A 24,139-nucleotide genomic window follows, 5' to 3' on the forward strand; every position below is an offset into this window, starting at 1 on the left:
TCCCACAAGCCTGGGTGGAGAGTCTAATCATTAGCACCTTCCTGGGCCCAGGATGCAACTGGGAGCACAGGCCCAGATGGAGATGTGTTCCCTGGAGGCTTAGGGCAGGGTCCCCGGCTCTGTTCCCTCCCATCTTGCCCAGAAGGGCCCCTTACCGCAGATGGAGCCAGCCGCCACAATGAAGCCCGCCCAGCTGTAGCCCCGTTGATAGAAGGCATCAGCGAGTGCCCAGTAAGGGTCCAGGCTGTGCCAGGGCACCATGAGGGTGAGGACTGTGGAGACCAGGATGTAGGCACCAGCTGCCAGGCCAAGTGAGATGGCATTGGCCATGGGCACTGCTCGCTTTCTGGTGCAGTTCTTCTCACTGGAGAAAGTAATGACATCAAAGCCCAGGAAACTGTAGAAGCAGGTAGCGGCAGCAGCCATGATGCCAGAGAAGCCAAAGGGCACAAAACCACCCTCCTCAGTGCTCCAGTTGTGCGGGCAGGCCAGGACAAACCCCAGGATGATGATGAAGAGGATGACTGCCAGGTTGATGGCAAGTAAGGTGCGTTTGAGCCAGGAAGAGACGCGGTGTCCGCAGAAGACCAATGTGGAGACCAAAATTGGGATGGCAGCAGCCAAGAAGTCTGGGTACTGGGCCAGGAAGGGCACCTGCCAGGTGCCCACATGGGCCTCAGTGAAGCTTCGGAGGCGGTGGCTGAAGATGGCATCCAGGTAGCTGCTCCAGGTGCGGGCCATGTTGGCTCCACCAAAGAGGCACCCGAGGGTCACATTCCAGCCATTGAGGAAGGCCCACAGCTCACCCATGGACAGGTAGGTGAACTCGTAGGGAGAGTCTGTGCAGGGCACATCTGCCCCTAACTCTGCATAGCATAGGGCTGCGAGCAGGGCGGCCATGGCAGCCACGCCGAAGGACACGAGCACTGCAGGGCCGGCCATCTCCTTGGCCACAATGCCTGTGAGCAGGTAAATGCCTGCGCCCATCATCATATCCACACCCAGCAGGATCAAGTCCCATGTGGTCTGGCGTTGCTGTGACAACATGCAGGACTCCCCCAGTGTCTTCCGCCGGTTCAGCTTCTGGCAGAATCGCGCCAGGCTGGTGGTGCTGGGCAGTCCCCGGGCCATGGTGGGCAACTGAGAGGAGCACCAAGCCAGCTGCCGGCACCTACGAGGGTGAGAGGGGAGTGACAGGCTGCCCTGGGTCCTGACCAGCCTTCAGCCCTTGTTCTGACCCTGCCCTGGGGACCCAAGCCTGGAACCACTGGCAGCTGCAAGGCTGGATGAGGCAGGCTCAGGGCCCGGCAGCAGGGTGGGCAGGAGGCCACAGGGAAGCGTGGGGATCCCTTTGGCCTGCCTTCTCGGAAAGAGACTGGGTGTTTGGGAGGGGTGGTGAGGGTGGGGAGGGGGCAGCCCAAGGGAGCCCGGTTAGGAACCCCTCCTGTGGTCTGGGATCCCAGAGCAGGGTGGAAACCCGAGGATTCCTGGGAGCTGGGCCGGGCCCCAGGACTGGGAACATGAGTGACTCTGTGGCCCTGGGCATAGCCCAGGCGGCCACCTGGCCTCAGGCAGATGCCTTGATACCCCATCCAGGCCCCACCAGGCTGGTGTATCAGCGCACCCCACTGGTGGCGGTGGGTGCCCTGGTCTCTGCGCCCAAAGCCAAGGCCCCGTGCCTTGACCTCATGCCCTACAAGCCACCACCATGCCAGTGTGGGAACCACTTCCGCTGTGCTCCTATCCTCAGGTAACCAAGTCTTTCCCTCCTCTCCTGCCTGTGTCAGCCCTATGGAACTTGCTGCAACTCAGCTGCTGTCGCAGCCTCTGCTGCTGTGTGCCCAGGGCCCTCCCCCACCTCTGGGCACCTGACTCATGGTCACACATGCCCTCAACCCATGCTACCCACAGCTGACACGGTCAAGACCAGCACTCCCTAGGTTCTTGGGAAGCCCTATGACTGTGCCCGGTTCACAGATGAGGAAGCTCAGGCCACCAGGTAAGTGACTAGCCAAGGTCATGGGGGTGGCCTCAGGAGGCAGGTGGAGGTTAAGGTTTAGGGTGAGGTCTGGAACCCACCCGCTTTCCAATGCTGCAGACGCCCCCCTTTATCCCTCATCCCAACACACGGACTCCACCAGCTGGGCACCATCCAGGCCCCTTGACCCTGGGAGGTGTGGGGGCTGCGGGAGTCAGGCAAGACGCTGGTAAGATGAGGGTCTGAATGTGGCTTAGAGGACCTGGGCAGTCCCTGACCTCCCGGCACAATGGGACAGCAGTAAGTGACCCTCATCCACTGACAACGGAGTGTCTGGCTGTGGGGAGTGTTCTGTGAATTGGCACAACTTATGCTGGTTCTTCTGAGCTTCCAGTTACAGGCAGTGTCCTGAAAGGAGGCAAGCAGATCCCTGGGGATGACCTCCAGCCCTCCAGAATGGGGCACCCCTAGGGCCTCTCAGACCCCAATGGTAGCCCCTCCCAGCCTAGGAGCAACTGTCAAGCCTGGAGGACCCTGGGAGACCCTAACAGCAGCTGCCCACTGTGGATGTCTGTGAGAGTTGTCGTCGACTGAGCATCTGCTCCATGCCAGTACACGCATCACGGGGACACATCTCATCATGTGACCAACACAACCCTCCCCTCTGGCCTATTTATTCCTGGGGCTGAGTGGTCTTTGTCCTTCTGCTCTTCCCAGTTCTTTGAAAGTGGAAAGGCTGGTGTGACAGGGTGTGAACTTGTTTACAGCAAAATGAGGACAATCCATCCAAGCAAAGAAAAACCAAAACAGTCATCCTCTTCTCCCAGAACTCTCTCCATGTTGTCAGGTTTCTATGTGGTTTGTGGGATAGGACGTTAGGGGCACCTGCAGGCTGTCTGGCTCAGTGGGCTGGTGATGGGGTGGTAGACTCCCAGGCAAGATGGTGCCACTTGGAGCACTCTGCCTTAGCCAGCCCCTTGCTCCCTTCTGGTATTTGGCTGACAAGGTCTTAAGGAACTTCTCAGATGGGCTCCCACTTCCTGAAGGGGTGACCCCTCCCACACCTCGCTCCTTGTGGCCTAAACTTCCTTGTTCTGAAACGCATTCACAGAAACCCAGAAAAATGCATTTCCAACCAAGAGGCCTGGGCAGTTGTGTAACAGGAGCTCCCCCAAGGCCTGACTGACAGCCACCTGAGAGCTGGTGTGCAGGCTTTCAGAGCACTGACTTTTCATCTACCCAGAGAGGGGCTCTCACCACACCCCCTTCACAGGGGCCAACATCCAGTGGATACTCGTGGCCAAGCGTGGTCGATGCAGTAAACTGTGAACTTCCAGGGACATGGCTGGGCCAAGTGCTGGACCCCAGCGAGCAAGGCAGTTACACTGAGCAACACATGGAGATGCAGTGAAGAGAAAGCACCAAAAATAGAAGATGAAGAGACAACACTTTCCACCTCATCCTACACAGCCAGGAGCACCCTGACACCAAACCCAACAAAGACATCACAAGGAAAGAAAACTACAGACCAACATCTTTATGAATATAGATGCAGAATTGCTCAACTGAGTACCAGCAAATTGAATCCAGCAACATATAAAAAGGGCCAAGCAGGATTTATCCTAGGAATGCAAGATTGATTTAACATCTGAAAATGAATCAATGGAATATGCCATACAGATAGAATAAAGGACAAAAACCGCATGATGGTCTCAACTGACACAGAAAAACAGTCAACAAACCTGGACTAGAAGGGACCGCCCTCAAACTGACGAAGACCATCCACGAAAACCCCTTGGCTGCTGTGCTCAGTGGAGAGAGACTGAAAGCTTTCCCTTTGCTCAGGAACAGCATCGGGAGGTCCTCTCACCACTTGTATCCAACAGTTTGCTGGAGGCTCTGGCCATGGCAATTAGGTGAGAACATGAAATAAAAGGAATCCAGATTGGAAAGGGAGGAGTGAAACTATCTGTAACCACAGATGACAATATCTTATGAGAGAAAATCATAAATAATCCACACAGAAAATATTAGAACTGATAAACCAGTTCATCAGACATGCAGGATACAAGATCAATATATAAAAATCAATTCTATTTCTCTATACTATCAATGAACAACTGGAAATGAAGTTAAGAAAGCAGTTCTGCCTACATAGCCTCAAAAAGAATAAATTTATGTATAAACTTACTGAGAATAAATTTAACTAAAGAAATGCAAACCTTGTACACCTAGAACTACTAATCATCATTGAAAAAAGTTGAAGAAGACCTAAATAGCTTGAAAGACATCCCATGTTCATGGACTGGAAAACTTCATATTGTCAAGATGACAATACTCCCCAGGCTGCAGATCCTGTGCAACCCCTACCAAAATCCCAACTAACTACTTTGCAGAAATTGTCAAGTTGATCCTAAAATTTGTGTGGAGATGCAAGGGACCCAGAATAATCAAAACAATTTTGACAGAACAAAGTTGGAGGACTTACACTTTCTGATTTCTAGACTAACTACAAAGCTACAGGAATCAAGACACTCTGTTACTGAAATAAAGAGAGACATAGATCAATGGAATAGAATTGAGAGTCCAAAAATGTGGGCAGTTAATTTTTAAAAATTTATGGCCAGTTAAAATTTATGGCTAATTTATTTTTTAAAAATAGGCTTTATTTTCTAGAGCAGCTTTAGGTTCACAGCACAATTGAGCAGAAAGTGGAGTTCCCATCTATACCCCAGCCCCTCCACAGGCGCAGCCTCCCCCACTATCAACATCCCCCACCACCAGGTTAGCACATTTGTTATAACTGATGAACCTACGTTGACACGTCATTATCACCTACAGTCCATAGTGTACATTAGGGCTCACTTTTGGCATTGTACATTCCATGGGTTTGACAAGTGTATAAGGACGTGTTCACACTATTACAGTAAGCCCTAAAAGTCCTCTGTGCTTCACCTACTCATCCCTCCTCCCCACTAACCCCTGATCTTCTGGCTGTCTCTGCAGTTTGACCTTTCCAGATTGTCACATAGTGGGAATCAAATCATACAGTATGTAGCCTTTTGAGAACAGCCTGTTTCACTCAGTAATATGCATTTAAGTTTGTCTTATGTTTTTTCATGGCTTGATAGCTCCTTTATTTTTAGTGCTGAGTAATATTTCTTGTCTGGATGGACCACAGTTTGTTTATCCACTCACTTCCTGAAGGATGGCTTGGTTGCTTCCAAGTTTTGGCAATTGTGAATAAAGATGCTGTAACATCCATGCGCAGGTTTTTGTGTGGACGTAAGTTTTCAACTCATCTCGGTAAATACCAAGGAGGGTTGTTTTGATTCATATGGTAAAAGTATGTTTAGTTTTATAAGAACTGCCAAACTGTCTTGCAAAGTGGCTGTGCCATCTTGCATTTCCACCAGCAATGAATGAGCATTCCTTTTACTCCACATCTTCAGCAACATTTGGTGTGGTCAGTGAACTCAATTTTTGCCATTCTAACAGGTGTGTAGTATCCTCTCATTGTTGTTTTAATTGATAATTCCCTAATGACATAGGGTGTGGAGCATCTTTTCATAGGCTTATTTTCCTATATATATATATATATCTTCTTTGGTGAGGTGTCTGTTCAGATCTTTTGCTCATTTTTAATTGGGTTGTTGGTTTTCTTATTGTTGATTTTTCAGAGTTCTTTCTATATTTTGCATAACAATCATTTATCAGATACATCTTCTAGATATATTTTCTCCCAGGCTGGTCCTTGTCTTCTCCTTCTCTTGATGGCCAGTTGATTGTTGACAAGAGAGCCAAAACTGTTCCATGGGGGAAACAATAGTCTTCTCAACACACTGTGCTGCAACAGCTGGATCTCCACAGGCAAATGAATGAAGTCAGCCTCCTACCTCACACCACATGCAAAAATTAACCCAAAGTGGATCAGAGACCTAAATCTATGAGCTGAAACTATACAGGTGTGGGGGACTGGAATTGGCCACCCCAAGATATGTCTCTTTGGCATGAGGAGTATTTGGGGCTGGTTACTTTTAATAAACTGCAGACAGGAAGGCAACTCTGGCAAACAGAGTTTACTTATCCTTTGTTAAGAGGCATTTACATTGTAAAGGAAATCTCCATCTGTAAATGTGTCTCCCTCTCTGTACCAGGAAGAAGGGGAGATGATCTTATCTCTAGACACTCTTAATCAATGCCAAAGGCAAGGACTTAAATCTGCATCTTGTTTACTGTACTTGTGTGTTAATCTCCCAAGATACACTCCCCCTCCACCCCCAACATCCTCCTTTGTTGTTAGCTGAAGATGATATTTAAGGTGGTGGCTTCAGCCATTTTGGCAAGTTGCTCAGCTTGCTTGAGCCTCTCCCATGTATACATGTTATAAAGCTGTGTTTAATTTTCTCCTGTTATTCTGTCTCATGTGAATTTTATTCCCTCTCCAGCCAGAAGGACCCAGAGAGGGTAGAGGAAATGTCTTCCTCCCCTACACAGGCTTACCTTGGAGATACTGCAGGTTTGGTTGCAGACCACCACAATAAAATAAATATCACAATAAAGCGAGTCACGTGATTTTTTTTGTTTCCCAGTGTATATAAAACATATGTTTAGACTATGCTGTAGTGTATTAGGTATGCAACAGCATTACGTCTAAAGCAGAGTGTACATATATTAGTTAAAAAATACTTTACTGCTAAATAATGCTAACCATCATCTGAGCCTTCAGTCAGTTGTAATCTTTTTGCTGGCAGAGGGTCTTGCCTCCATGTTGGTGGCTGCTGACTGATCAGGATGGTGGTTACTGAAGGTTGGGGTGGCTGTGGCAAGTTGTTAAAATGAAGCCAAAAATGAAGTTTGCCACATTGATTGACTCTTCCTTTCACGAATGATTTCTCTGTAGCATGCAATCCTGTTTGGTAGAATTTACCCACAGGAGAACTTCTTTCAAAATTGGAGTCAGTCTTCTCAAGCCCTATCACTGCTTTATCAACTAAGTTTATGTCATATTCTAAATCCTTTGTTATCATTTGAACAATCTTCACCATCTTCAGCATCTTCACCAGGAGTAGATTCCATCTCAAGAAACCACTTTCTTTGCTCATTCACAAGAAGCAAACCCTCATCCATTAAAGTTTTGTCATGAATTGCAGCAATTCAGTCACCTCTTCAGGCTGCACTTCTGATTCTAGTTCTCTTGCTATTCCCACCACAGCTGCTTTTACTTCCTCCACTGGAGACTTGAACCTCTAGAAGTCATCCATGAGGCATGGAATCAACTTCTTCCAAACTCCCGTTAAAGTTGAAATTTTGACTTTGTCCCATGAATCATGAATCTTCGAAATGACTTTTGGGATGGTGAATCCTTTCCAGAATGTTTTCAATTTACTTTGCCTAGATTCATCAGGGAAATCACTATCTGTGGCAGCTATAGCCGTACGAAACATATTTGTTAGATAATAAGACTTGGAAGTCAAAATTACTCCTTGATTCATGATCAAAATGACTGCCCTGATCCTGCAGAATGGATGTTGTGCTAGCAGGCATGAAAACAACATTAATCTCATTGTACATCTCCATTGGAGCTCTTGGACGACCAGGTACATTCTCAGTAAGAAGTAATATTTTGAGGGGAATCTTTTTTATGATCAGTAGGTCTCAAAAATGGGCTGAAGATATTCAGTAAACCATGCTGTAAACAGATGTGCTGTCATCCAGGCTTTGTTGTTCCATTTGTGGAGCACAGGCAGAGTAGATTTAGCACCATTCTTTAGGGCTCTAGGATTTTCAGAATGGTAAAGGAGCACTGGCTTCACCTTCAAGTCACCAGCTGCATTAGCCCCTAACAAGAGAGTCAGCCTGTCCTTTGAAGCTTTGAAGCCAGGCATTGACTTTCCCTCTCTAGCTAGGAAAGTCCTAGATGGCATCTTCTTCCAACATAAGGCTATTTTATCTGCATTGAACATCCGTGGCTTAGAGTGGCCACCTTCATTAATGATCTCAGCTAGATCTTCTGGAGAACTTGCTACAGCTTCTGCATCAGCACTTGCTGTTTCCCCTTGCACTTTTATGTTATGGAGATGGCTTCTTTCCTTAAACTTCATGAACAAATCTCTGCTAGCTTCAGCCCTTTCTTCTGCAGCTCCCTCACCTCTCTCTGAGCCTTCATAGAGTTGAATAGAGTTAGGGCCTTGCTCTGGATTAGGCTTTGGCTTAAGGGAATGTTGTGGCTGGTTTGATGTTCTATCCAGACCGCTAAAACTTTCTCCATGTCCGCAATAAGGCTGTTTTGTTTTCTTATCATTCATGTGTTCACTGGAGCAGCACTTTTAATTTCCTTCCAGAACTTTTCCTTTGCATTCACAGCATGGCTAAGTGTTTGATGCAAGAGGCCTAGCTTTTGGCCTGTCTAGGCTTCTGACACGCCTTCCTCACTAAGCTTAATCATTTCTAGCTTTTGATTTAAAGTGAGTGATGCATGATTTTTCCTTTCATTTAAACAATTAGAGGGCATTGTAGGGTTATTAATTGGCCTAATTTCAATATTGTTGTGTCTCAGGGAATACAGAGGCCTGAGGAGAGAGAGAGACATAGTCATTGTCACTCACTAGTTACCCAGAGGAACTCAAGGGTGGGTCTGGATATTTTAACTTTTTCCAGGTTGTTCTTTTTCCTTTTGTTATGTTAAGGAGATGCAATCACCAACCACCCTGAACCAGACCAAACCTCAAATGAGTGCTATGCCTGTGACCTTTGCCTTGTTTTTAATGCCAAGATCTCTCCAGGAGGAGCTTAGACCTTATTACCATCAGTAATAAGTGTGTATGTGTGTATGTGTGCAGTGTGTATGGAAGCATATTTTCCAACTGAGCCTGTACAAGAGAATACACACCTCTCCCTTTTGAATATTTATTCCCCATCCCAAATAAATGTGCCTGCTTCCCTTTGTTCGGGGACACCATGACTCTGGAAATGATTCCTCATGGTCTCCTATTTGCTGCAAATATACTTTACCTTGTGAGACAACTACTTCTGGTGGAGAGTCTGATTTAACTCACCAGGAGGAAACCCACTTTGGTTTTGGTAACAAATTGGCACCCAACGTGGGGTTTGGCCCTTTGTGGTGCTTGTGCTGCCAGCTTGACATGCCTGCCCCATTGGGAAACCCAGTGGCCACACTGAGTGCTTTGCTCAGAGGATCTCTCAATGGAGGTGAGTGGCGCCAAGCCCATGGCATGGCTATAAGAGTACTTTCTTTAAGTTTTCTCACAAAGCCTGCCCATTGGGGCCTGGCTTCAGGGTTTGAGTCCCCCATCCACGGGTAGCCTGGCTCAGGCAGTGAGAGTCCCCTCTGGTTGGAAGGATTGCAAGACCCAGCCACTCCGGAAGGGCTGATTCTCGGCTCTGGCAAAACAGGAGGAATCCTTGTTGGCTAGTCAGGGGTTCGAGTCCTCTCTGGAGATTGAGTCTCCTCTGGAGTGATGAGGTGGGGGTTTGAGGACCCCCCTGAAGTCACTGAGTCTGTCTTTGTGTTGTGCCTGTGATCAGAGGAGGGGTCCCCTTGGATGAGATCAAGCCCCCTCTGGAGTTGCTGAGTCTGTTTCTTTTGGTTCTTTGCTTGTTTTGGTTGAGGACACTCAACGTCAACCTCAAGGAAGTAGCTGGGGTCCATTGCAAAGGCCATCAAAGTGGGGAATCAGAGACCATAAAAGGAGATAACTTGGCAGTGGCAGCTGCAAAAAGGACCACTGTACCAGGAGAGCTTCTCCAAATGCCACTAATTCCCACTATACCTTCTATGAATTTACACCAGTGTATTCCCCTGAGGAAGTAAGGGAAACCACTAAACAGGGTTACCAGTGGTCCCCAATAGACAAAGGCTGGATGATAAATGAACGAGGGAAGATTTGGGTCAGCAAACAAAGAGCTTGGGGGCTCCTTAAGAGTGATCATGCTATCTTAAATCTTGGAAAAGCAGTTCATCCCATGATCAGTGTCGGGGCTGAGAATTGGCCACCCCAAGATATGTCTCTTTGGCATGAGGACTGTTTGGGGCTGGTTACTTTTAATGAAAGCAACTCTGATGAGCGGAGTTTGCTTGCCCTTTGTTAGGAGACATTTACATTGTAAAGGAAATCTCCATCTGTAAAGGTCCCTCCCTCTCTGTACCAGGAAGAAGAGGGGGATGACTTTATCTCTGGAAACTCTTAATCAATGCCAAAGGCAAGGACTTAAATCTGCATTTGTTTACTGTACTTGTGTGGCAATCTCCCAAGATACACTCCCCCTCCACCCCCAACATCCTCCTTTGTTGTTAGCTGAAGATATTATTTAAGGTGGGGGCTTCAGTCATTTTGGCGAGTTGCTCAGCTTGCCTGAGCATCTCCCATGTATATGTGTTATAAAGCTGTGTTTAATTTTCTCCTGTTATTCTGTCTCCTGTGAATTTAATTCATTCTCCGGCCAGAAGGACCCAGAGAGGGTAGAGGAAATGTCTTCCTCCCCTACAGTTTGGCGACTTGGATGGGATAAAATTTCACTGGCTGGACACTGCTTGCTCCTGGACTGCTGCGGCGGAGAGATCCCAGACTCCTGACGAGAGCCAGCAAGAGATAAGATTTCTTACCATGTCAGTCTCCCAGATCTCTGCCTGCAGGGTCCAATGGAAGCAAGAGTGGTGAGTTTTTTTGCTCTTCTAAATTTAGATTAGCAGGAGAAAATGTTGGTGAGGCTAGCTTCTTGGATTCAGCAACTCTAGGATTTGGTTGAATACTCATTCATTGTAGATCCTTTTCCTCCCAGAGATAGTACTTTTCCTTGTCTCTGTCTTTTTGTTGTTTGTCATAAGACACAGGCAACTCTATAAGCCTGTTGTCTGGGCTTTTTGTCTTGTTCTATGTCTTGGGAACTTAGTTTTGTGACCTTTCTGGTCTCCACCATTGGAGGATGCATGTACCACACACATCTTGGCAGCCAGTTGCGTAGACTGGGGTTCGGGACACACTCTTTGTTCGGCTGTGTTAGCTCTCTGGGGAGTTTGTCATAAGAGGGCCCAATTGCTTTCATAAGGGACCTTTGTCATCTCAACCATTGTTGCTTGCTGTGCAATGAAGGCCTTTACTTTCTTAGGCTATTTTTGGGAGTGAACTTTCTGGATCTCTTTTGGGGACTCCTCTTTGTGTCCTTGGTTAAGCTTTTGGTTGAGTCGCTGTTAAGATCCTACTCATCACATTGGCCAGACAATGGATCATTTAAATTTGGAAAACTTCTAAACTGGGGAAAAAAATTGTGAGAGCTCTCATCATAATTTTTATTGGTATTTATGAAAAGGCCAAATTAAAAAGGAAACACAAGAAAATGATGACTAGGTTTAACACCCTGTCTCAGGTTATAATTGAATTGGTGAAATATAAAGGTCTAAGTGTTGATAAGATTGGCGTGAAGGTTGGAATGCATGAGCTGATTTTCTTTATAAAGAGGTTATATCAACTTGCCTGAGTATGTTTTAAAATGTCTGGCTGGGAATACTTCCCTATGTGATAGTATAAGACTAAGACCTGTCCCCATGGGGTCCTGTCCCCATACTGCAGCTCTTCACTGCCCATGGGCCCTGTCCCCATGCTGTTTGAATAAAGGAGCACTACTTCCAGAGCTTGAGAGTCCAAGAAATCTTTCTTTTGACTCCTTGGCTTGCTTAGTGCACTTGCTTCATCAGCTTGTGAACTGAAGTTATAGTCTTCCTTCTGCTTTTCTCTTTTTCAAGGATGGATCTAAATTCACTTCTCCATTGAGAAGCTTCTCGGACAGCTGCATGAATCCATGTTTGCTGCCCATGGCTACTATCTGGGGCAAATCATGGCATTCAGCCTGAAGCGAATCAGTACCTTAAGCCTGAGGATGATGGAGAATGAATTAATGCATTGCTTCCTAATTCTATCTCTGATATATAAACTTTACATGGGCACAGGTCGACCGCTTAAGTCATTAGGACGGTCGCCAATCTCCAAGACTCCCGTGACAGGTTTCTTTTCCTAAGGCTGCATTGGCATCCCTCCCCATGGCTCCTGACCACACTCCAAACTGCGGGAAAGTCCCAGTCGGGACTCCGGTTCAAGGAAAGTACCAAACTCTAACCTTTGGTTGAGTATGGGAACCCCTTCTCGGGAGAATGGCTCCAGGACGCAATTGGGTAGAGTGTCCCCCAGACTGGCGGAAAATTCTTCACTGTTTTCTCTGTTCTTTTATCTTTGGGACAATTCACCTGACACTTATAACTGCCAGGCAGAATAGGGAAGGTATACAAGGGATGCAATGCAGGAGGACACCCCCATCGCCCCTTGCTATAGGAACCCCACAAGCAGAACGGGTAGGATGCTGCCCTAGGTTCAGGAGATTTTCAAGGTAATGGACCCTTTTCTTTCCTCTCTCTTAAAGTTACAGTGGCCATTTTGGGCTCCCTTTTAGCTTTGTAATAGAGAAACAAGGAAATCTTTAAAGTGTCAAAGGCTCCACTCCTGGGAGCCCCCACTCTGGTTTCTGGGCCTGATCACCCCAGCAACCATGTGGGGTGCCCTCTCTTGGAGACGGACTCGTTAAGCATTTTAGGTGCCTACTGAGTCGGTTATGAGGATAGGAGACCTGTGATTTATTCTGTGAACCGTCCTGATGGTGTTGTGTGTCCCGGCATGGGAACTGTTGTGTGACCCTTATCTCCATAACCCTTGGGAAAGAGGCCATGAGGGTGAGGCCTGTCTCTTTTCCTTTCTGTTTGTCAGCTCCTCTCTTGTCACCAAGTCGAGGTTAAGTTCAGGCTGGACCTGAGCAGAACCTGGACCTTCTGTACTTAACTCTCGACCCCAGACACAGGGAGCCCCAGCCCCCAGCCAGCTCCAGGCCTTTGCCTCCTGCTTCCCTGCCTTGCCTTGCGCTGGCTCAGGGACTAAGTGCCCAGGCTATAGATCTTATAACTATGTTGATGCCTGCAGTCAGCCTTTGCACCCTTTCTCTGGCCGCTGTCAGTCAGACACCAGCTTTACTGCCATGGGGAATGCCTCAAGCATCCCCAGAGACTCACCCCTGGGTGCATTTTAACTAGTTGGAAATGCTTTCAGTTGGGTGGTTTATGCCCCAGAAACTCCACCAGAAAAAAACTTGAGTGGTTTCTCTGTGCTGTTGTGATGAAGTTAATTTCAAGGAGTGAAGAAAAAAAAAAAAAGAGAGGAAAAGGCTATAAACGTGCCATTGCCAGAAAAAAAAATAATCTAGCATCTTGAGTGTCTTCTCCACAAATACTAATAAAAAGGCTCAAAACAAAATTCGGATTCATAACTAGGGAGCTTTGTATTGTGATTCATGGCAGTGATTTTTAAAACAATAGGTGTGAAGGCTCTGTGCATGTGTGTCTATATGTGTGTGATATTTTTACCCCCGGATGATGTGGCCAAAACGAAGAGCTCTGTTTAATTGGCTTAAAGTAAGCACTTACGTAAATTCTAAATGTAATGAAAATTAACCCAATGTCTTTTAAGTTAAGATGATATAGATTAATCTTTGGTTAATGAAAGTTCGTTTGTTGGTTTGATTGAAAATGTCCTCAAGAGTTGTCAGTATTTGGATATGATGCAAACATGCAGCCTGGGTTTACTAGTCAAATAAGCTCACATTGTCTGTTAGAAATTTCTCAGCAAAATAATAGCTTTAAATGATAACTAATTTTGTCTAACGTCTCATGAAGTTTTGTGGCTAATCTAAACATCCTTTTGGGACCAAATGATTTAGATATAAATGAAAGAAGAGTTTATAGATAACATTTTTTAGCAATAATTATAGTTTATGGCATGTGGATTTAAAATAACTTCCAAAATATCTTTGGTAACTTGAAACTTTGAAGCGTTGCTGGGTTAATTTAAATGATAAAATTCGTTGAGCACCTAGATCATTTCCAAATAAGATATTAGACATTAATTATTAAATGTAAGTTTACCTACTTTTGGCTTCTTATTGCAAAGAGGCTAAAAGCGTTTGGGTCTAGAAAGTGTGCCTTGTGTTTTATTGTGAAGTGGCATGTTTCTAGAAATTTGGAAAAGTGTTTAGAATGTTGATATAAAATACAGTTAATAATTGCTTAGTTTTTACTAGGGTCTGTTAAGGGTTAAAAGTTCTAATTAACATATGTAATTAAAGCTATTGGAAATTAATAAGAAAAACAGCTCTGTATTCAGGAAAGTAAAATGTATGTTTTCAGTAAAGAGGGTATAAAGAATGGAAATATTTTGTTTGATGGGTTAAGAAAGATAAATTTGTCCTAAAGTACTAGAAAGGAAAAAAAGAAAGCATGGGACAAATTCTGAAGGCAAAAAGAAAGTTATAGAAGGTTTGTGAAGGAGAAATTCTGAAAGAACTTTTATGCCTGGTCAAGTAGAATAAGACTAAAGTAAATGCAACTAAGTAAATGCGTTTTAATGTTAAAAATAAGCTGGTGCAGAAATTAAAATTTGTTTTTCTCTCAAAAGGATAATTTTCTTGAACTTTTGGCCTGCTCTAAGTCTGCCTAAAAGACAAATCTGTTTTGTTAAAATAATGACTGAGGTCACTCTTAAGATTTTTGACTGTTTCCATTGTCACTTTGAATAGATACCTGAGCATTGTTTTGCAGTGAGCGTTATTTCCTATCTGAATAAATGTTTTAAAACCATTTGATATTTTTGACAAGCTCCTCCCTCAAATATTCAAGTCCTGAATAAAGGCTTTCTTTTGACCTGGATGAAGGTAGGAGGATTTCTCTGGGGATTTTCAGAGGGCCCCTGGGACTCCACAGAGAAATTTGCTCTCTCTTTCTATAAGGTGGAAGATTCTAAACTAATTAGGCTTATTTGCTATGTTAAATTACATGAGAAGCATTGTCAGATAAGTGATGATAATATTTCTTAGGTGGTATTATGTTGGTACATGTTCTTGATATAAGTGTTTTGAAAATTATATAACATTCCTAAAATTCTGATCTGTCCTGGCTGTCAGCCATAATTCTAATTATTATTCTAAGGTGTTGTATATCACAGAAATAATGTTTCTCTGTCAATTGTCATTTTAAAGTCTTTTGTTGTTTACAGTCAGTTGTTTTACTCTGATGCTGTTTGCTGTTGCAAATATGTCTCATCTTCGGAGGGATTCATGGAAAGGACTCTGACACTTACTCTGGATTACAGTTTTCTGATAAACTTTCAGATCATAGAACTGAACTGGGTAAGAAATTACAGAAATCTAATGGAGAAACTGATGACCTCATAAAACTGCTAACAGAAGATTAAGATCAAGAACCGATTATACAGGACTGAATGAACTGATGAGGATGATTGTAATTTTTATGACTTTTATTTAAAATATTGATTTTTTGATGTTTTGTTTTGTTTTCTCAGATTCAAGAAAATCTTTTTCTCTTTTCTCTTATCCTAACTATGACTTTTGGCAATTTGGTGAAATTATATCTTTGTGAGTAAAACTGAAACATTTATCTTTTTCTCCCTACCTTATCCCTCCAGAACTTGGAAACTTAGTGAGTATGCTTATTTCAAGGCAATATAGTTATTTGCATAAGTTCAATAAGAATCTGTTCTCCTTATAACAGGACACATTGGTTATCTTGCCAAAGCTTTGACTGGAATGTCATATTTGAGAGAAACATACAAACTCGGATATGAGAATACTGCCTTTGAGAAATAAGGTTGACTTTCTGAAAACAAATCCACTGGAAATATGGGCCTGGTACCTTGTTTCACAGAGAGAGATTCCAGCAAACTTACCTGGTAAGTAAGGAAGCTTGCTTATCTGGCAGGTGCAAGGAACCTTAAAATATTTTGGGGAATCTCAAGAGAGAAATCCACCCAAATATAAGGTATTGCAGGCAAGGCCTGATGGCACAAATCCTTGGCTTGGCTTTCCTGGCCTCAAGAAGTCTTTAAGGTTCAACCAGATTCCTCATAAAAAAATCCCAGCAAAGCAGATTTAAGAGCCTGTATGATCAATTGCTATTCTTGCTGCACTTATGTAAATAATTGGGCCAAGTTTCTTCAAACTAAACTTATATTGCAAACCAATTAGTCTTAATTTGGCTATCTTTGGTAAAAATGAGGGTGATTTTAGAGAGAAGAATTATGTTTCAGTGAAAAACTATAATACACATTTGTGGATGTTAGATCCTAGTTCTGTTAATTGTCTTTGAGGGTTTTTTCTACCTGTGAACTGGACTGGACCCTGAATTCTATCTGGTTACAAATCTCCGTACTAATGTTTTCAATCTTTTCCTCATTTTCATTTGGAATCATTGAGAATTGAACCTGTTCTTTTTCCTGAAGGCTTGCTAACTAAAGCTGGACAACTTGATAGAAACTTAAGGGAGATTCCTGTCTGTTGCTGTGTAAGCTGCAAGCCGCAAGCCACTCGGAAAGATACCTGAATGCCCGATGACATCATCAGAGACATTTCCAGCTGCAAAAGATGCTTCACTCTGACATCTAGAAGTCTTTTTGACTGGCTGCCTCCTGGACTCAGGAACTAGTTTATAATTTGCTCCAACCATTAACCTTGTTTTTCTTTATATTTCCACAGAAATATTTATTAAATACCTGATTGCTTGCTCCCAAAATATAGGCCTAACTTTGGGAGCCCACCTGCATCACCACTTTCTAAAATGACTTTAACTGCACTGATCTATTAGCAGGACTAAGAAATGTGTTCAGTGAGATGAAACAATCTACCACTCAGCTTCTGGACTATGAAACTTCCTAAAGTTACAAAGGACTGTGAAACTTTTAGTTTCAAAGGCGGGACTGTGGGGGACTGGTCTTGGCCACGCCAAGATATGTCTCTTTGGCATGAGGATTATTTGGGACAGGGAAGGAGGCTCTGAGGAGTGGAACTGCCTTGCCTTTTGTTAAGAGACATTTACATTGTGAAGGAAATCTCCATCTGTAAAGGTCCCTCCCTCTCTGTACCAGGAAGAAGAGGGGGATGACTTTATCTCTAGAAACTCTTAATCAATATCAAAGGCAAGGACTTAAATCTGCATAATAATCTTATTCCTGTTTCCGGTAACCTCCTGTAACTGACTGCCCCCACCCCCAACATCCTCCTTTGTCTTTAGCTGAAGATGATATTTAAGGTGGTGGCTTCAGCCATTTTGGGGAGTTGCTCAGCTTGCCTGACCTCTCCCATGTATACAAGTTATAAAGCTTTGTTTAATTTTCTCGTGCTATTCTGTCTCATGTGAATTTAATCCATTCTCTGGCCAGACGAACCCAGAGATGGTAGAGGAAATGTCTTCCTTCCCTACAGTGGTATGTGGATTGTTTTGAGCTGAAGACAATCAAGGCTCAGAAGACTTTGGAAGAACATTTGACCTTCCCCCAAATTGCCTAAAAGAATTCAAGAGAGAAGCGTCTGTCCCAGGAAGAGCTCTTACCATGGATAATTCTAGGTGTGGGGGGCAGGAAGGCATCTAGCAAGGGACCTTTTACCAAAAGATCTCTTTCAGGTCCCATTGTCTGTAGATGGGACAATTCACACATTTGTTTACCAAATTTTAACTCTTTTCATCTTCTTGTAAATTGTCTTCTCCCCTTTTGAAGTCCATCTCCCTTGCCTTAGTCCAGAAAGATGTATATACCTCATTTTGCTGGATTGTCTTTGGAATTCTTCATGCTCATGTGACTTTCCCATGTACACATATTAAACTTTGATTTTTCTCCTTAGAACCTTCCTTATGTCATGTTTAATTCTTTGACAAGCCATAAGAACCAGAAGGGGAAAAGGAGGGCAATTCTCCCTCTTTCCCTATACCTTGAATTCGTAGAAAACCAAATATCTGCAAAGCACAATAAAAGGACGTACACCTTTCGTAGGTGTGACTTTGTCAAATTAACATTTGTTGAGTAGAGCCCTGGGGGTACTGGATGGTGAGCCTGGGTTCAACAAAAGACCACTAAGGAATTGAAATAGAGAAGTTTGTTACTCACAGGTCCTGGAGAAGGTCCACAGCACACCTCGAGGGGCCACACTGGGAGGTTAAGGCAGAGGGCAGGCAGAGAGCAGGGCAGGACCTGGGGCATATGCCTTTATTGGGCTTCACAGGTGCAGTGCTTTGGGGTTCCTGGGCTAAGTCTTGATTGGTCAATTTAAACCAAAAGAGGTTTTGGTAAGTTTCAGACGGGTCTTATCTAAGGGACACACAGGGAGACAGGGAGAGTGCTTCTCACAAGGCCAGCTGTGGGAGTCATATCAGGAACTGAATGGACTTGTGACTCTGCTGGTGGTTATCTAGGGCGTGCACTCTCAGGAGGGGCTGATGTCACTTCCAGGCCCCGTAGGCTGCTTGTCCACATGAAATGCATGCCAAGGCAGCAACGCTACGAGTAATTTAGTGAAACTCCCCACAAACTCTTAGATGAAAATGACAAGAGATTTTCACATATTGAGGTACATGGGGTAACTGTTCAGGTTCAAAACCAATTCAACTTGAACCAAAGAGCCTGACTTACAGCCTATCAAACACACATTGTACATCTACTTTAACCGTTGAAGTAAAGAACGCTCTCTCTTAAGATAAGAATGCACACTTCCCCTCCTACACCCTATTGGTAACGCCCAGATTATTCTCTTTCCCAACATCAGGGTCACGTTGATCTGCTAATTTGCAGCTAAATACCTCTTTGAAACTTTGATGAAAATGTATCCTGGGTGTGTTTAAAGTATGTTCTTTGTTCTAAAAAGATACAAGGCTGTACTAAAACTGTGCTTCTCTGAAGGGCTTTCTGAGGTCTTCCCGGGTTATAATCCTCACTCTGGCTCAAGTAAAACTCCCCTTATTTCTGTTAACTATAGAGTGGTTTTCGGTATTTTGCATCAACAAAAACATAGGAGTAATCTTCACGGCCACAGATTAAGCAATGTTTTCTTTATTTTGTTTTTTAATTTTTATTGAGGTAACATTGGTTTATAACATTGTATAGGTTTTAGATGTACAAAATTAGAATTTGACATCTGTACACACTATAGTATGCTCACCAACAAATTGCAGTTTTATTCCATCACTCACTATATAAATGACCCTTTTGACCTATTTTGCCCTCCCTACAACGGTTTCTGTAAATATGACATCAAAAGTTCAATCAACCTGGAAACACACAGATAAATTGGACTTCACCAAAATTAAAAACTTGTGTGCTTCAAAAGATACCAGCAAGAAAGTGAAAAGAAAAAAACAGGGGCCGGCTACATGGCTGAGTGGTTAAGTCCCCGTGCTCTGCTGCGGTGGCCCAGGGTTCAGATCCTGGGTGCGGACATGGCACCGCTCGTCAGTCCATGTTGAGGCAGCGTCCCACATCCCACAACTAGAAGGACTTGCAACTAAGATGTACAACTATGTACGGGGGGGGGGGTTGGGAAATAAAACAAAAAAAAAAAAAAAAGATTGGCAACAGTTGTTAGCCCAGGTGCCAATCTTTAAAAAAAAAAATGAAAAAAACATCATGGAACGGGAGAAAATATTTGCAAATCATATATCTGATAAGGGGATTGTATCCAGCATATACAAAGAACTCTTACAACTCAACAATAAAAAGATAAATAGCCCTATTTAAAAATTGGCAAAGCTGGGGTCAGCCCAGTGGTATAGTGGTTAAGTTCACATGCTCTGCTTTGGCAGCCCAGAGTTCATAGGTTCAGATCCTGGACATAGACGCACATAGCGCTCATCAGGCCATGCTCTGGTGGCATCCTGATATCGAACCTGAAGTGAGTTTGCTCACTCGTTGCACAGCAAGCCAATCTCTGACACTGGGGGTAGTGGAAGAAAGTAGGAATTTTATTATTGCACAGTGCTGAGCAAGGAGAGAGGGCAGCTAATGCTGAAATCCCAAACTCCCCAAAAAGCTAAAATGAAGGGTTTTTATTTGGGGTTTTTGATAGGGGAGTGGAAGCATATGGCCTTGCTGGTCAGAGCTTTCCCACCAGCCTGTCTTTGGCCTTGAGACACTTGCAGAGAGGAGGGAGCCTGTGACCCTACTGGTCAGCAGCTTTCCCACCAGCATGCATCTCTTTGCAGCAAGGAGATAATGAATCCAGGTGCTTGTCCTTGGCAGTGTCTATCTCTATGGAGGATAGTGGATTCTGGAGCCAGGAAGCCAGGGAGTAAGCAGGGAATGAGTGTTTTGGTTTTAACCCCATATATGTTGGGTTTAATGTAGGGAAACTGATATCAGGGTGGGTATCAATCCCACATACAAAATATAGGAAGATTGGCAGGCTTGTTAGCTCAGGGCCAATATTCCTCACCAAAGGAAAAAAAAATGGCCAAAGGATCTGAACAGACATTTCTCCAAAGAAGATATACAAATGTACCATAAGCACATGGAAAGACTCTTCACATCATTAGTTATCAGGGCAATGCTAATCAAAACCACAGTGCGATGCACCCCCACGATGGTCACAGTCAAAAAGTCAGAGAAGAACAAGAATCACTGTTTCCATGGATTGCCAACTCTTGATCGTGACTGGTCAAGGTCAGAGCCTTTTATTTGGGATCAGGGTGACTGCCCAGGTGAAGACTGCCTCCATCCAGTGTGGCAGCCATTGCCACAGGTGGGGCTTCCCTCAGCAGGGTTTTCTTTGGTTGGTGAGCACTCTCACTAAATTGAGGGATGTCTCTATTGTCATTCTTGTCTGTGAGATTTTCTTTCACATGGGACTTCCATTTTCTAAAGTTTCCCTGAAAGTTTCTCCCTCAGGAACTCCAGTTGGTTTTCTGTTTAAGAACTAAGGTCCCTTCTTGTGTAAATTTCTCTCTCAGTGGACCAAATTACTAAGGATGATTTAAAATCACAATGGCCAGTAGAGGGAATATTCCAATTAGATAAGATCATTTAAAAGGTGCACTTAAAAGTAAAATGCTAAAGTGGCTTCATTGAAAGTTTTGTTGCAAAAAGCTAATGGAAAATTAAAGCTGTAAGAGGGACCTAAAAGGAAAGACCTCACAGCCATAAACAGGAAGCCACCAGGTTAGTGGCCTTACTGACACCCTCACATCCACTCTCGTAGCAGGGCCCTGATGGGCAACTCCAGAGTTGATGAGACTCTGAGGGTTTTCCTGGTAAACTGCCACGTTATTCCCTTAAACAGCCCAGGGGAAACTAAAATTAGAATTAATGGGGTTATTTAATACTGCCAGAAATATTTGCTGTTTGTCTCGGCTGAAAACTAACAAGATATGTAGGAGGATTCATTATTATTTTTTAGCTCTAAGGTCAAAAATTGGCCAAATTACAAGCTGATATTCAGAGCCTGATAGGAATTTTTAAAATAGGGTTTCTTCTCCAAGTGTTTCAGCACAAAATTCATTCCTCAGGCTTCCTCTTCCACAAAGCTTCCAGAACTTTCTTTTTTACAGTCAGAATTTGCCCCATGCCTTCTTTATTTCCTTCTACTACTTCAGGACAAACTTACTTTTCTTAACAAAACAAACAGAAATATTTCCATTCCTTGTACCTTCTTTACTGAAAACATTTTACTTTCCTTAAATAAAAAGATGTTTTCCTAATTAAGTTTTAGTAGCTTTATTACATATATTAAAGAAATTTTTACCCTTACAGACCTTAATTTTTACTGAAAACTGAAAAGTAAGCAACTAGGAACTGTCTTTTATGTTAACATTCTGTGGCTTGGCAAGTTTATAAACACTTTTCATAATTTCTGGAAGTATGTGTGGGGACCTGGATTTGGCCACCCCAAGATATGTCTCTTTGGCATGATGATTATTTGAGGCTAGTTACTTTGCAGACAGGAAAGCAACTGAAAAGTAGAATTTACTTACCCTTTATAAGAGACATTTACATTCTAAAGGAACTCTCCATCTGTAAAGATATCTCCCTCTCTACCAGGAAGAAGGGGGGATGACCTTGTCTCTAGAAACTCTTAATCAATGGGGAAGGCAAGGACTTAAATCTGCATTTGTTTATTGTGCTTGTCTGGTAACCTGCTGTAACTGACTTCCCTCCCCCTCCCAATGTTCGCATTTCCTTAAGGATTAAGCATCTTTCCTTAGGCTAGGAACTGATTGGTGTGCTCACCTGTGACCACCCAGCTCAAGACAATAGACTTGCCTCCTGCTGCGCCCTTGGAGATAGCAGACCCACTACCTGCTGTGTCCATCAAGCGCTGTGCCGAAAGGGCAATCCTGTGACTATTGTGGGAGGGACATTTCAATCATAGGTGAAACACCCTGTTTGGGGGTATATAACTACTCTGTGCACCCCACTTCTTTGGTGCTCTTTCTTCCTTCGGGAAGAAAGGCCCTGGGCCATGGTCCTCATAAAGCTTTGTTTAATTTTCTCTTGCTATTTTGTCTCATGTGAATTTAATTCGTTCTCTGGCCAGATGAACCCAGAGAAGGTAGAGGAAATGTCTCCTCCCCTACATATGCTACTTCATAATACAATTTTTAATAAAATACAAGACATGCTTAGTAACAGATCCAAACATCTTTTGGCTTCTCTGTAATAAGAAGCCCAAAGTAGATGAACTTAGACATGTTTGGTGATAATGTTTCAGTATTTTACCTTTTTTGAATATGACCCAGATATTCAATGAGTTTTTAATCATTTAATTTCACCTAGCAAAACTTCAAGGTTTCAAGTCGCCAGAGAGATTTCAGAAGTTATCTTAAATACACATGCCATAACACACAATTATTGTTTAAAAGTTCACCCAACACTTATATCTTTTTCACATCTGTTTAGTTTACTTGTTCCTAATAATTATTTTGATTGCCTACAAAACTTCATGAGACATTAGGCAAAACTGCCATCATTTTAAGTTACTATTTTTGCTAATCAGTTTTGTAATAGAGATAACACCAGCTTATCTGAGCAACAAATGTAGAATAAAGACTGCATGTCTACACATTATCAATGCCGATAACTCTGAGGACATTTCCATTTTAATCAAAACAACAATCTTAAATATGCTTTCATTTACCAAAGATTAGTTTTTATCATTTTAACTTGAAAAATATTTGGGTTAGTTGCTATTACATTTGTAAATAATTTACATAAGTGCTTACTTTCAGCCAATTGACTAGAGCTCTATAGACACTAGACCATTCAGAGATGAGATGTCACACGTATATATATAGACACACACAGAGACTCCACAGCTATTGTTTTAAAATTTCTGAGATGAATCAGGCACAGGAATACAAGCCTCCCTAATAATGAATCCAAATTTTGTTTTAAGCTTTTTACTAATATTTGTGTAGAAGACACTCAAGATGCTAGATTTTTGGCAAGAGTGTTCTTATGGCCATTTTTCTATCCTTTTCCATTTTTTTTCTTCAGTTTTAGGAATTGGTGATGGGCTAGATATTTCCTGGGAAGTTTGCAAACTCTTTGAGATAAGGGAAAGGGGTGGAATCTGAACTGCCTCTGGAGCTGCATTTCCTGTCTTACAAGGACTTTTTAAAGGACAGTTGCTCTTAATTCCTCGGATTGGGTTGTTACTTAAATGAAATTGTAGGTTGATCGGCCTGTCCAACTACATCACAAAGGCACAGAGAAACCACTCAAGTTTTCTCCATGGTGCAGGTTCTGGGGCCTTATCAGGTTCTAATGTCTCAATGTCGATAGGGAACCAGAGGGTGTCATTAAAAGACATTGGACTGGAGACATCTGTGCTATTTTTATGATTTTTCCAAGATCAAACTCAGTGTCACCAGAAGAGTTGCTGCAGATACAGCAGGGGATGTTGGCTAAAACACAGATGCCACCCTGTTCTGCAAGGAGATAATTGAGTCCCATTCAATGATCTAATATGACCCTCACTAGGGCATCAGGGATTGTCGTTGAGTGAAGGTTAGAATGGTAGAATTTCTCAGTTTAACTATGATTGGGTCGCTTGCGAGTGCCAAACTGCAAATCGAAACATCAGTGAACAGGGAGCCTCGTGCCCCTGAGCCAGCTATTCTCTCTCAGTCAGGGAAGAACCCAGGCAGGGGTCCGAAGTGTGACCTGGGTGGCACCCCAGTCAGGAGCAGGAGTGGGGCCGGAGGGGCGTCAGGACCCACATTCAGGCCTGGGCTGGAACGTGGACTCGGCCGCGCCATGCATCTGGGCAGGA

At 43.6% G+C, this 24,139-nt stretch overlaps 1 protein-coding gene across 1 annotated transcript in view; it reads right to left on the reverse strand.

The window, feature by feature from the left end:
* Positions 1-24,139, reverse strand: part of LOC124227194 (cationic amino acid transporter 4-like) — a 45,139-nt gene that overhangs the window by 768 nt on the left and 20,232 nt on the right. The window contains exon 4 of the mRNA XM_046641050.1: positions 156-1,171. Within this exon, the coding sequence (XP_046497006.1) occupies positions 156-1,131 (976 nt within the window). The 5' untranslated portion in view covers positions 1,132-1,171. The remainder of the gene's footprint in view (positions 1-155; positions 1,172-24,139) is intronic.

The sequence above is a fragment of the Equus quagga genome, chromosome 15 (genome assembly GCF_021613505.1).
Source record: "Equus quagga isolate Etosha38 chromosome 15, UCLA_HA_Equagga_1.0, whole genome shotgun sequence".
NCBI classification, from domain to species: domain Eukaryota; kingdom Metazoa; phylum Chordata; class Mammalia; order Perissodactyla; family Equidae; genus Equus; species Equus quagga.